The sequence below is a fragment of the Girardinichthys multiradiatus genome, chromosome 18 (assembly GCF_021462225.1).
Source record: "Girardinichthys multiradiatus isolate DD_20200921_A chromosome 18, DD_fGirMul_XY1, whole genome shotgun sequence".
In the NCBI taxonomy this organism is placed as follows: Eukaryota; Metazoa; Chordata; class Actinopteri; order Cyprinodontiformes; family Goodeidae; genus Girardinichthys; species Girardinichthys multiradiatus.
The window spans coordinates 20,981,481-20,995,414 of NC_061810.1; the positions used below are offsets into that span (position 1 = coordinate 20,981,481).

Below are 13,934 nucleotides of genomic sequence, written 5' to 3' on the forward strand. Positions count from 1 at the left end.
TAACAAAAAGTACTTTTGTTTCACATTCCCTTAACCTTATATTTATCTTACAGTAGAATTATAGGTGTGATGTGGTCCTGTGCTTATGTTGACTTGAATCTGAAAAGAAGAGTTGCATATCTAGGAGACATATCTTATGCTGACCTATGAGACCTTTTAATTGTTTGAGATAACTGTTTTCCTCTCTATTTGAGATGTGCTTCAGGCTGGTTGTAACTGTAGGCTCAGGAAGTGGTGTGGCCCCACTTGTCTGCTATATCAGCAGCATGTGATGCATGTGTGCAACAGGAAGTTGCTGGAAGAGCAGGTCACCGTCTGTCTATCTTGTTTCTAAACGTTTGGAGTGACAAAGCACATGGAGGAGACCACCTTAGGATCAGATTGACATTGAAATTGTTTTGAATCATGCTAATTGTTTTAAAAGTGATTTCCTCTGCATTTCTTATTCTTGAAAAGAAACAAATGTGAGTTGACAGGACCTTATCAAAAACACATGTTTAAAGTTTTCATAAATGAGTATTTAAAAACAAACTATAGTTGTCTTTTTATTTTGAGCTGGAATGTCTGAAGCACTCTACCCTAGCAAGCATGAGCAGTGATGTAACATTGTGAAGGAAATACTTTGCAATTACATGTTGAGCTCGGGAAAGTTTCAGAATTATTTTTTTTTTTGAGTATCTAGAAAATCTGGATTTATTCTGGGGTGGGGTCTTTATTTCCCTTGACTGTTGGATAGGGCACAATGCCAAATCACTCGGTTGCCCAATTCTGTAGAAACGTGGTAAAGTATAGTGGGAGTTCCTGGTTTACTGAGAGACTGCATGCTCTGGAGAAAGTGGGAGTGATTTAGCACAGTGAAAGATTTCCAACATGCCAATCCTAATACTTTTAGTTTTCAAAATAACTATCACATTCTGGTACAGCATACTGAGGAGATCTGCCCCAGCCAGGAACTGCCAGGAAGGTTAAACCTGATGCACTCACAGTGAGCAGCAGCTGTGTAAGGACTCCATTTTCATTCATTAAGTGAAAATAAAGGATGTATTAATGGTCAACTTTGTATTTCATATAAGCAGCATTCAGCTCCAAAACTTGAACTGTTGTGCCAAGGACTCACAAATTTCGTGTGCAACTGTAGTGCAAAAGCAAGAGCCAACTGCTGACTTTGTCACACTATGTATGCTCAAATGTCTTGCAATTTTTACAAGGGGTTTTATTCTAAGTCAGAGAAGCGAACTTCTCCAACCTAGAGCTGGAAGTGATGGCTAGAGGCTGTCATTGGAGAGGGAAGAAGGTAGATGGATGCCTGCCAAAGGAGGGGAGAGGGCTGTAGGCTGAGCAACAAATAACACATGAACATGTTTCTATAGCATCACAGATATACTCAGTCCCTTAAAATAAGTTATTATTCGGACATCAACTCAGCTGAGATTCAACTGAGTTGTATTCTTGTGGCATTAATATGGCAGACTCTTCATGTGCTTAATTATTTAGCTAAACAGTATAGATATAAGTAAAATAGGGTAAATATTGGGTGAATTTACAGAGTTCAGTGTCAGCGCAAAGACACTGAAGATTTTAACTGTACAAGCTGCAATGCAATGAAAGGCCTGACAGCTGGCAACCATTGGCTGCTCTAAACGCTTTTAATTCGCACAATGGACTGTATAAGTACAAGAATGATAAGGCAACATGCTGCTGTGGGACTCTTTACAATATGGTGACCACACAGAGAAGACTAGTTCAAATAATCCTTCGTCTGTAATTCACTGATCAAAAAAGTCTTAACTTGTGACAGAACATCCTTTTTTTATTCATACAATTACAAGAGTTCATTACAAGTTCTTATTGAAAGCTGTTTAATATGATGAATTATCCAGCAGCAGTGTTTGTTCATGGTTGGAATGAGATTTTGTGTTTATTTTTTGGAAAAGTTTGTTTAAAAAAAGGAAAAAGAAAGTTGCAATAAAACTATCTTGAGTAAAAAATAAATAAAGTTTTTACTAACAATTTTACAAAACAGTCATTTATTTATTTTTATATACAAACATATTGTAGCTAGAAACCCAAAAGTAAATTTTTTTAAAATGATTTCTTTGAATCCAGTTATTTTTAGTTACAATTTGGACAATTTCTTGGTTGTGACTTTTTCAGAGATGATGACAGGGACACAACCACTTATTCTTCTCCTTATAACCACCAACTCCCTCTTTTAGTTGTGGTTATTTAATGGGTGGTGTTGGAATCTGCTATGTAAACACATTCCTGGTGAAGGTGGGGACCTTCCCAGGAGGAACACCATTTACAATGTCTCTTTCTGGTAAATTGCTCCTGGCAGGAAGGAACCCCACTCAGCCTGCGTGTCCTGAGTCAGCAGGGATGTAGAAGCCAGAAGATGACATTAAAAAGGGGCCAAGTGTCACACACGCCTAATGTAATAAAAATCTGCCAGGCGCTATTTCAAAGTATAAAAGTTATGCTTATTCAAACAATTCGGTTTAATTTTTAAAGGCACTTTTGTAAAACTGCGGATTAGATATTAAACATTTTCTCTTTAGCAGTTATTTTGGGCTTCATGTAAGCTCCTCCACTCTTATGAGACTTAGTACTGCCAGTTTTTCTCACCCTCGAGCTGTTTCAGTATGCAAATGAGTTGAGTTCTCTGGCTCAGCTATTCGGTGTACAGTAGAGACAAGGTCATAATTATTTTACTGTGCAATATGTGATACTATTTTCATACACTGTGCCGCTCGGCATACATGTAGTGAAATTTTGTAGACTTCTGGTTGTTGGAAATGTGGAGCAGACTTCGCTGATCTCTGCAGAATTGTGATGGTAGAAGCACCCTGTAATTCCCTTTTAACTTCTGCAATCTAAATCTCCTTATAAAACAAATTACCCAAAGCCACTGAGTGCTGTGAAATAGCAGATCCGTGGGTATGGAGCGCCTTTACCTCGCGTGTCTTCATGGATGAGATCCGACCCGGGACCTGTTATACACCTTCCAGTCGATTCATACATTTTAAACAAACAACAGCTATCCCAATAAATGCAAACGAATTATGTTTACCATTTTTACTCAATGCAGGGAATAAAATGAAGACACAAACCACAGCAGATAAGATGATCCAACTTGAATTAGAACCCCTCAGTGGGACCTCAGCGGATAGAGATGTTCACATTATATTTCAGCCTTTAGGGCGATGGGACTTTTTTCCCTGTTTCTGACCTAGTTTCATCTTGATTATTATAGGATCTTATCGTTTACCTTTCGCAGGGTGCTGGAGACCTTCTGAACTGTCTTTTCTCACTGTATTTTGCATACAAGAGATTTTTTTCCTTTGATAAAAGTTTATCGCCTGGTCTTGATACATTTTAAAAGTCGGAAAAAAAAAAAAACGAGAAAGAAATTCATATTTGGGAAGGTTGTTTTTATATAAAGTCAAGTCATGAATCTTTGTCTTTTGTTCATTTTGTTGGTTGAGTCAGCTTTTTATTTCTGTGGTAGATCCAGCAGATATGTGTTTTTATTTTTTATTTTAAGTAATTAGTTTGGTCTTTTCTGTTTTCACATGAGTTCTTAGCAGGCCAGAACTGAACAGAAGCTGATAAAGCGTTGGAAGTATCTCTCTTTGTCTTCTGTTCTTGTTTATTGTACAACCTGTGTGGAGTGCACTGCAGTAACCTTTTCTGTGTGTGTCTCTCTGCTGTTTGTAACTCTGAGTAACCGTGAGCCAAGCTGACTGAACGTGAAAAGAATGAGCGTGATGAAAAGTTCTGAGAAAGTTAACACCTGTCAATAATTTAGCAACCTTGTCTAGTGTTTCATTCCATGTTCTGGCTCGGCTTTGTGCACAACACAGTTGGAGAGAGTAACTGTGAAACTTAAGATAGTTTTTCCAAGACAGTTGTAAAATGTCACAATCTTTTGCTTACTAAAAAGAACGTCCAAAGTATCAGTTGTGTCCACATCTCACATATAAGCATTCATTAATTTAATGTCACCAGTATAACATCTAATTTCAGATACTAAATAATCCAACAGTTTGACAGAGAAAATACTGTATGGAATCAAAACCTCCTCAGGATGGACGCTATGAACGGCAGGAGTAAAAATAGTAGAGTTCTGTTTGTTCCTTTTAATTTTGAGAAGCATAGAAATGCAGGCAAATGTCCAAAATTGGTAAAGTTCTGGATTTCCTACTGAAACATCTGCACTATACTTAGATTTCTAATGTTGGGTCACTTAATTCTGGAGTTCAGATGTTACCTTAGTGCGTTCAGTGTCTCTATTGTGTATGTGTCACCTGACTAATGTCTCTCCGATACCGATCACCCACGAGTGCCGATCACTGATACAATCATATAGAATGGCTGTAAATTTTTCAATGTAGTTCTATGTGCTACTGGCTTGAAAAAGGCAACCATAAGATCACCTACATTTAGAGAAAAACATGTTTTCAAGAGACAAAATACAAAAAACTTGCAGGCACAATGCAGCAACCATTCAGTCAAAAGGACAACTGAAAAACCTGCTATCAGTAATACATTTTTTAACAGATTGAAAAAATGATGGCCCTCAACAGGCTAAATAATGGAGGAAGTCAAATAAATCTCACAACATTGTCTAAATTAAATAATGTCAAGTCGAAAAGAAAAACATTCAAAGTGGAGTTGCATTTTTCGGCCGATTTGCCTAGCCTGTTGACTGTCACGCTCACACGGACGAGTGTTAGCCTGGGCTGCGTTAACTGCCGTCTGACTGCTCCGTCTTCTATTCATTCTCTGCAGCGAGCCTCGAAAACTCACCATACTCCTCCCAGTGCTTGTTCTTTAAATGTCGTATTAAATTTGTTGCGTTGATGCATTTTGACGTGCTTCCCCCGCGAGTTATTTTTCCGTTGCATGTCGCAGGGCGGAAGCTTTAAATCACTCTCACAGACGGTGTAAAAGTTCCACACGGCCGACATGTTTGTGTGAAGGAAAGGGGGAGATGCACTACACAGGGCCTCTCCAAGCTGCAAAGTATGAGGTACAGGTGATCGGGTTTTGTGATCGCCAGCAAAATATTTCATCCGCTGCTACTCTATGCTGGCACTCTTCTTTTGTTACTGGTTTGTACTGAAAGTAAAAACTGGGAATATAATTCGATGGTGTTTATTGGGAACTGCGTTGACTTTGATGTTTCTGCACACATGGATTTGATGTGCTCTGCTCTTTTTATTTAATGAATAACGAACTTGTTTTATTATTTGTTTTCCCAGCTCAGATGTCTGTCCCCTAAAGTCACAGAATGTTCTGCTTGTACGTTAAACGACCTTAAAGCCATATCAGAGTTAGTTTTAACTTTCAGACAGAATAGCCCTGCCTATTGATCACCCTTTATCTGACACAGTTAGGAAAACATTTTTGACTTTGTCTGCCGTGCCATGAGCTGTGTGACCTTCTAAAGGAGAATTAGTAAAGGTTTGTGTGAGACAACTGATGTTACTCCTTAATAGTTTCCATATTAGGGGAAATTACTTATTGTTTGATTGCCTCAGTTCAGTCAGTGCAAGTTAAGGAAGTGTTTCACCCATTTCCTTTGTTTTCTTCCTCCTTTGCTGCTTATATGTTGTGATTTGCCTTTCAGTTTTGTCTCTCTAGTAGTTGGCTCAGTTACACAAGCAGCCTATCAGCTTGTATCTAATTAGACATCCCCATCCAATTGGGGAGGGGCGGATTTGGGCTGTGGAGTACATCAAGACGATGGTTTCATTTACTGTGTCCTGAAATCAAATTGACCCCAGTTTCAATTTCTCTGCCTGCAGACGGGGACTGAATCCACCTCACAGAGTTAAGTCTATCTCCATGACAACATTCACGCAGCAGGAAATCGAGTTCTTACAGAAACATGGCAATGAGGTAAGCATGGTGGAACCTGCTTTGTTGCACAACACTTTCCTAAAGGCCTTTTTTTCTTCTTTTTGGTTTACCTGAGTTACTTTACAGGTGGCGCTTTAAAGTGTTTGAGTAAAATCACAATATGTTCGATCTTTTTGTGGATTAGTGAATGGTCTGAGTTTTGCAAACCAACTATTGTACCAAGTACCCCATTTTTTTATTAATAATTATCATGGAGTCTCATTATGAAACGTTAGTCATTCATCTTTCTGCTAAAATCTGATTGAGGAGGATGGTGTAAACAGAGGAACCAAAGTCCATCAAGGCCGTCATCACATCTCTGGTAAACAGAGCATAAAATGGCTCAGCGTCACCAGGAAGGCACGGTTTAATCTAAGCTGGAGCAAATTGGCCCGGCATTCAGACAGAGAATTGGGATTGATGCCTTTGTCCTCCACGGCTGTAAATATTACTCCATCATTTTTTTCTTCAGCTGTTTTATTTCAGCCTTCACACTGTTTTGTTCTGTCTTTAATGTATTTATCTTGGATTTTGATGTTCTATTTTTATCACTGCCAATACAGGCTCATCTTAGTGAACTGAAATATCACTGAAAACTTTATTTCAGTTTTTCTTTCCAAGGGATTCTCTTATATAGATTCATTACAGATAGCTTGGTGTATTTCAAGTGTATATTTCTGTTAGTTTTAAAGAGTTTGGCTCACAGCTAAAGAAAACTTAAAATTAGGTTTCTGCAAAAATTGGAATATTATATTAAAAAGGTTTTTTTAATACCGCCGTATCTGCCTGCTGCGTATTATGTCCATGTATGTTCGTGCCTCTTTTTTTGCATGAATAACTGCATTAATGGTGCATTGCATCCTTCCGCTCTGCTAAGGTGTTAAGAAAAGGTTGCATTAATAGCGGCCTTCAGCTCGTGCATTGTTAGGTCTGGTGTCTCTTATCTTTGTCGGGACAATAGAAAATAGGTTCTCTGAGAGGTTGTGGCCAGGCGACTTTGCTGGCCAGTCAAGCACAGCGATATTATGGTCATTAAAGCAGGTATTGGTATCTTTGGCAGCGTGGAAAGGTGCCAAGTTCTGCTGGAAAATGAAATCAGCATCTCCGTAATGCCTGTCAGCAGAAGGAAGCATGAAGTGCTCTAAAATTGCCCAGTAGCTGGTTTTGCTGACTTTGTACTTAAGAAAAGACACTGGACTAACACCAACTGATGACATGGCTTACTAAGTAATAACACACTCTGGAACCTTCTCATCAGGCCACAAGAAACTTGATTTCCAAATAAAATGCAAAATTTGATTTCTTCTGAAAAGGAGAACTTTAGGCCACTGAGTGACAATCTTGTCCTTATCCCCTTTAGCTGAGGTAGGATGGTTCTGACTTTGTCTCTGGTTTAGGAGTGGCCTAACAAGAGTAATATGACGGTTGCAGCCCATGTCCCAGATACCTCTCAGTGTAGTGGCACTTGAGGCACTGACTCAACCTTGTGAATATTTCCCGAAACTCCCGGATGGGCTTTATTTCAAAGTATACTCAAGGTTGCGGTTATCACTGTTGTTTATGCGGCTTTTTATGATCACACTTGTTTTCCTTCCACTTAACTTTCCTTAAATAAGCATGGATACAGCACTGTGAACAGCCAGCGTCTTTACCAGTGACCATTTTTGGCTTACCTTCATTGTGGAGCATGTCATTAACTGTTTGCTAGACAGCTGTCAAAACTTTGAACTTTTGATGCATGACCGGGGATGATCAAACTCAAAACTGGACCTGTGAAACAGACCTGTTTTAATCAGAACTTTGAACAGCTCAAATACCTGTATGTATTTCTCTGGAGGATGTTTACTGTCATTTGTTTTAATTAGCAACCACTTCTGTTCACGTTCTGAGCTGTGAAAACTTTTATTTGAAGGTGTGGATCAGTAAGAGAATATCGTCTCACACTAAAGAATAGATACACAGCATACGTTGCCGCGAGTTTGCTGTTAAACTTCACTTCTATAAGCTCCCTCTGGATGTGTCAAGGTACTCTCTCGACATCACTCTCAACATCAAAAGCAAATGGAGTCTAAAGCTCTTCCTGATTATTTGTTTTGCCCTTCAAAGTAAGTGAAGTACCGTGTGAACTCATGGCTGGGGCTGACTTGGTTTGTTATTAACGCAGAAAGTTTCCTGCTTTTATCTGACTCTCCCTCAAGCACAGCTTATGCACCCCCTGCCTTGAGCCACGAGTAACGATTGCAGTGCATTATAGGATATGTAGTGCGATTGATATAAGCGCTGTACTGATGGGCCATTATTAAAAAATATATAAAATTATGAATGTAAAGAAGTGTGAATGTATTAAAATATGGGCCTGTAGCTTGAAATGTCCGCTTCAAAGAAAATCAGCAATAAAAAGCCTAACTTCTTCATTTGTTTGTAAAGAAAAAAAATGGCTTTAAATGTTCCTTCTGTACTATTTGCTGATCTATTTTCATTTTTCTGTTTTCATCATTGAACCTTTGCTCAACAGTTTAAAATCCATTAATATGGCCTCACAAAAGAAAATGTCCCTTACATTTATATGTTCCAGGTATGTAAACAGATCTGGCTTGGTCTTTATGACGACAGAACCTCATCAGTACCAGACTTCAGAGAACCACAGAAAGTCAAGGAGTGCCTTCAAGAAAAATACGAGAAGAAGAGATGGTGAGCGAGTTTTTCAAGCTGGTTGTGGAAAGATCCGAATGAATGGATCTGAGCAGTGTCTCAAAGGCAGCTCATGGCACTCAGCCTCCAGCAGTCAGACACCCCTCTTTGAGTGCACTGAATGTAGGTCGCTGCAGTCAAGCTGCTCTAAATGTGCAGTAGTGACTCCAAGAAGTTAAAGGATTCATTAAATTGACATATTAGTTCTTTAGCCCAGTTGTCTTTATTCTGAGACCAGCGTTGTGTCTAATAGAGGTTAATATTTAGTACAACAAAAATGAGGTCATTGTTCATTTTTGATTTGAAAAGCGAAGTTTAGTACTCTATAAAAACTAAGCTTTATGCGGTTGGATACAAAAATTTGTTGCATGAATAATATGAACTATTTTCTTTCTTAGAGGTTGGGGAAATTTGTGACAATGCACCTGATTATGAAAGAATTATTTTTAGCTCATCTTCTGGTGTTTAGTCTCTGAAGGCTGACCAAAATGAGAGCAGAGGAGAAAGTGCTGCATGTCTCAGCATGCCTCTTCAGGTGCAAACAGGAATTTTCTGTCACATAAATTATTTTTCTGTAACAAACAGGAACGCATAGCAATAATGGTGCTTTACTGTTGTAGATGTGATTTATCCAGTGATCATGGCCAACCTGCTAGCACCTCCAAATATGTACCTTTTTATACTATATTACAAAGTATTATTCTACCAAATATTATTGTCTATATTTCTCGGTTCCATTAAAGTGTTTGATAATAAGTTTCAATAAATCTATGAAGTTAGATTTTTATTTCTGTTAGCGGTTACTGTGGTTTTGTCATTATTTTAATGTGTTGCATACATTATTTGCTTCCAAGGTACGTACCTCCTGAACAAGCCAAGGTTGTGGCAACGGCCAATGCTTCCATCTCTGGTTCCTCAAACAGCAGCACCAACAGCACCCCAGAGGTCAGACCGCTTAAATCACTGTTGGGGGAGTCGGCCCCCACTCTGCACCTGACTAAGAATACCCCACAAAATCAGGTGAATATTTCAGAGACAGGCATATAAACACTTCAACATAAAATATAAGTGCATGTTTTTTTTTGTTTTTGTTTTTTTAAGAAACTGAATTAAGATTTCTTCCCCAAAAAAACCCAAACAATTCTGTCAAATCAAATTATTAACGTTTATCGTAGCCCACAAACTGGGTCCAGCTTTTAGAAAATGGTGCCTACCTAAACATCACGATGACCCAGTAGGACTACTTACATGGACTTACTAAAAACAAACAACAATGTAATAGGCTAAATGGACACTTTATATTTATAGCTTCTAGAGATGCTCGACAATTTTGTGTTCTTGACACATAATGTTGACATGCATCTTTTGCTCAAACAATATCCTACCATTTAATCTCCTTGTTTACTTTGTCTTCTGTTACATGTCACTGAACTTACTTGGGTTTTGTTTCATGCAGTTATAAAAGCTTTCCTGGTGAAGACACCTGTACATTTGACTTGGTCGTTTGCCAATTTACAACTGCTGTTGTTTCCAAGGAAGAGCTTCGTTCAGATTGATTATTTGCATTGGAGGTCTAGTCATCAATTTAAGCATTTTCCAAAGGCCACTGGCTCTAATTAGGGCATCCTGCTTTCCTCTCTCTATCTACTCCTTCCTATGATCTCTAAATTAGTCTCTGTAAGGATTTGAATAAAATTTAAATGGCCCAACCACTTCCCAACATAAATATCATACAACAACAGAGTGTTCAGTCAGAGGCTTCTTCAGATCCACAGTAAGACAGACCGCTACAGGAGATCCTTCCTGCCCACAGCCATCAGCATCTACAACTGCTCTTTGAAGAAACCTGTATAATATGAGCTGCAACAACATTTAACTTTCCTTTGGGATTATCGTGCTCATTTTCAGATAGATAGTACATGGCAACCAGCACATCCATTAAAAAACAGTTTGTTTCACATGTGTTTTTGCCTCCACCAGTCTCCAGTGGTGAGCCGTGGACAACCCCATCAACAGCAGTTCCATGAGAAGAAGTTCGACCTCCTCAGTGACTTGGGTGGAGACATCTTTGCAGCGCCAACCAATGTGAACACAGCCGCCAGCTCCGGTTTTGCTAACTTCGCACAATTTAACAGCCACACAAGTAAGGATCCAACTAATAACTGCTTGATTTAACTAAAGTAGCTAAAATGTCGGATGTATAAATGTGCAGAGAAAACAGAGATGTTTAAAATGTCCTAGTTTAAACATCACAGGTGGCATTTTCCTCATATATTGAAGAAACCACCAACAACCAACAATTATCATAGAAAGTAGTCTACTTGATAGGCAGTTGAGTCCATATGCAGCAAGTACTGGTAAGATGGTGTCAGTGCAGAAGCTCTTTGCTTCTTTTTCATGAATGTTATTATTTAAGATGAATCTTTTGTAACATCTTTTTGTAACTCCACTGAGAACAGAAGTTGCTGCCTTGAACAGTGGTTTTGGTATCTGCGTTAGATAACAGGATCCGCAACAACTGACCCGCTGTCCTTATCAAGAACTCATTCATGGTCTACATGGACCTCTAAAATATTTGAATTGTGCTAAATAGCTGCTAAATGCACCTTCTTAGTACTGTGGGAGCTACATTAAGGACTAGTTGTTTCAGTTTATTTATTTTTGGCCTCTTTAGGTTGCATCAAAGTAAACAGGTGGAGCGACATGAAATGGAAGATGAGAAGGAAGCTCTTTTAAGATCAAACGGTCGGTTCTAATGGATTTTTGAGGAACATTAAAGCTTTCTCCTTCTCTGGTTGCTTTACATATGCTTATATGTCACTCTGTTGTTTTACTGTTTGTACTATTCACTGTATAGTTTTGTTGATTTGACCAGTTACCAAAAAGATTGCATCAGATGATGTCCTGAATGTTCCTAAAAAGCATTTCTCTGAACTAAAGTCAGAAACAGTTCCTGCTGTGCTGCCACAAAAACAGGAACTGGGTCTGATGGTAAAAAAGCAATAACTTTTTGAAAAGGTTCCTGGTGTTCAAAATAATCTTTACCTGCCTTTTGTGGGACACGGTGTACCTGTGGACACTGCTCGGTTTTTCATGGTGTGATCACTGTTGCTTACAGACGAGATAAACAATATGTACATTGACATTAAGAGAATGATTCACCTCCACAATTTTACTAAGAAAGGAACAAAAGAGTAGGCTGGGAAACAGGCTGCCCCACTCACAACATCTAAATAAATTAGAATATTAGGTAAAAGCAATAAACAAGGAGTTTTAACAGAAATGTTGTTTTGCCAGTATATGTTCATGATACTTGGTTCTTTTTGCATGAATTACTGCGTCCATCCTGCATGACATGGAGGTCATCTTGTTAAGGAAGTCCAGGTTGCTTTCATGGTGGCCTTTGGCTCATCTGCATTGTTGGTTCTGGTGTTTCAACTTCCTCCTGACAGAACTCCTTAGATTCTCTATGGGGTTTAGGTCAGGCAGGTTTGCAGACCAATCAAGCACTGTGATAACCATGGTCATTAAACCATCGGCACTTTTTGAAGTCTGGGCACCTGCCAAGTACTGCTGGAAAATGAAATCTGAATCTCTATATACCCTCTTGGCAGAGGAAAGCATGAGGTGCTCTAAAATGTCCTAGTAGCAGCTGTGCTGACTTTGAACTTGATAAAACACAAGTCCCAAATCACCACTGACTGGAAAGTTTTCCCTAGACTTTAGGCAAGTTAGATTATGTGCCTAACCTCTTGTCTTCCAGACTCTGGACTTTAGACAAAATGAGCAAACATCCACTTCTTTTCTCCTTAGCCGAGGTAAGACACTTCTGATGTTGTCTCTGGTTTAGGGGTGGCATTACACAAGGAATGCAACGGTTATAGCCCATATCCTGGATACTGTGAGGCTCTTGAAACAGCAACTCCAGCTACAGTCCATGGTTTGTGAATCCTCCAAACTCAGCTGTTTGTGCACCCTTTTCTACCACACCTTTTCCTTCCACTCAACTTTCCAATAATGTGCATCGATACAGCACTCTGAACTGCCAGCTTCTTATCAATGAGTCTAGAATAGAATATAATTCTTTATCTGTCATTCCTCCACATGGGTGCAATGAAATTTTCAAAACAAAACAAAACAGAACAAAATCAGTGCAGGGAAGTAGTGCAAATTAAAGAAAATAAATATTAAAAAGTTATAAAAAAAGTTATAAGGACTGTGCAGGTGGAAAAAAAATATATACAAGAATATTGACAGGTTGTTCCAGTATTGCACATGAGGTAGCATAGCAGTTAGTGTTGAAGAAATTGCACGGAATGTATTTACTGTTTATGTCATTAATAGTAACAGTTGTTACAGTGTACATGAGGTGTTCAGGGCAACAACAGCTCTTGGAAAAAAGCTGTTTTTCAGTCTGTTTGTTTTTGTCCTTATTGCCCTGAAATGCCTCCCTGAAGGGAGCAATTGAAAAAGATAGTGACCGGGGTGTGAGGAGTCCCTAATGATGCTGCGGGCTCTCCTGAGGCAGCGGGTGGAGTAAATCTCCTCCTGGGAGGGGAGAGGGCAGCCAGTCAGTCTCTGGGTGGTGTTGATGACCCGTTGGAGCTGCTTCCTCTCTGCTGCAGTGCAGCTGGAGAACCACAGCGAGATGCTGCAGCTCAGCACCGACTCCACAGAACAGCGGTAGAAGGACAACAGCAGCTCTGGTCGCAGGTTGTTCTTCCTGATAATCCTCAGGAAGTACGGTCTCTGCCGCACCTTCTTCAGGATCGCTGTAGAGGTTAGAGTTAGTAGTCCACATCAGATCCTCGCTGATGTGGGTGCCCAGGAACCTGAAGTCCGGCACCATCTCCACCCTGTCCGTGTTGATGGTGATGGGCTGTGTGTCCTGTTTACACCTCCGAAAGTCAACGATAAGCTCCTTTGACTTGAAGGCGTTCAGAGTCAGGTTATTGACTCTATCTTCCGTGTAGAGGAAATCAATGATTGTCTGCTGACAATTATCAAGTCAGAAGTTCACCCACATGATTAAAGTCATAATACAGCGACAAAGCGTTTCTATGTTCAAATCCCTTTTTCATTGATGAAGCAATCTGGAAGTCTGAGGTGTACAGAGTGAAGAGGAATGGTGAGAGTACAGTCCCCTGTGGTGCTCTTGTGCTGCTGACTACCTGGTTAGACTCACAACCCTTCAGTGTCACAAACTGTGGTCTGTTTGTCAGGTAGTCTTTGATCCAGGAGATTGTTGAGGCCTCCACCTGAGTCTTCTGGAGTTTCTGACAAAGCAAATCAGGTTGGATTGTATTAAATGCACTGGAGAAATCAAAGAACATGATCCT

At 39.5% G+C, this 13,934-nt stretch overlaps 1 protein-coding gene across 7 annotated transcripts in view; it reads left to right on the forward strand.

Moving 5' to 3' along the window:
• agfg1a (ArfGAP with FG repeats 1a) overlaps positions 1–13,934 on the forward strand; it is a 31,963-nt gene that overhangs the window by 1,247 nt on the left and 16,782 nt on the right. For 5 of the 7 annotated variants that reach the window (XM_047391282.1, XM_047391286.1, XM_047391283.1 and 2 more), the window contains exons 2-5: positions 5,811–5,904; positions 8,480–8,595; positions 9,450–9,615; positions 10,576–10,738. In XM_047391282.1, the coding sequence (XP_047247238.1) occupies positions 5,811–5,904; positions 8,480–8,595; positions 9,450–9,615; positions 10,576–10,738 (539 nt within the window). Of the gene's footprint in view, positions 1–5,810; positions 5,905–8,479; positions 8,596–9,449; positions 9,616–10,575; positions 10,739–12,445; positions 12,536–13,934 lie in introns of all 7 variants that reach the window. The other 2 variants (XM_047391281.1, XM_047391285.1) reach the window with 1 other exon arrangement.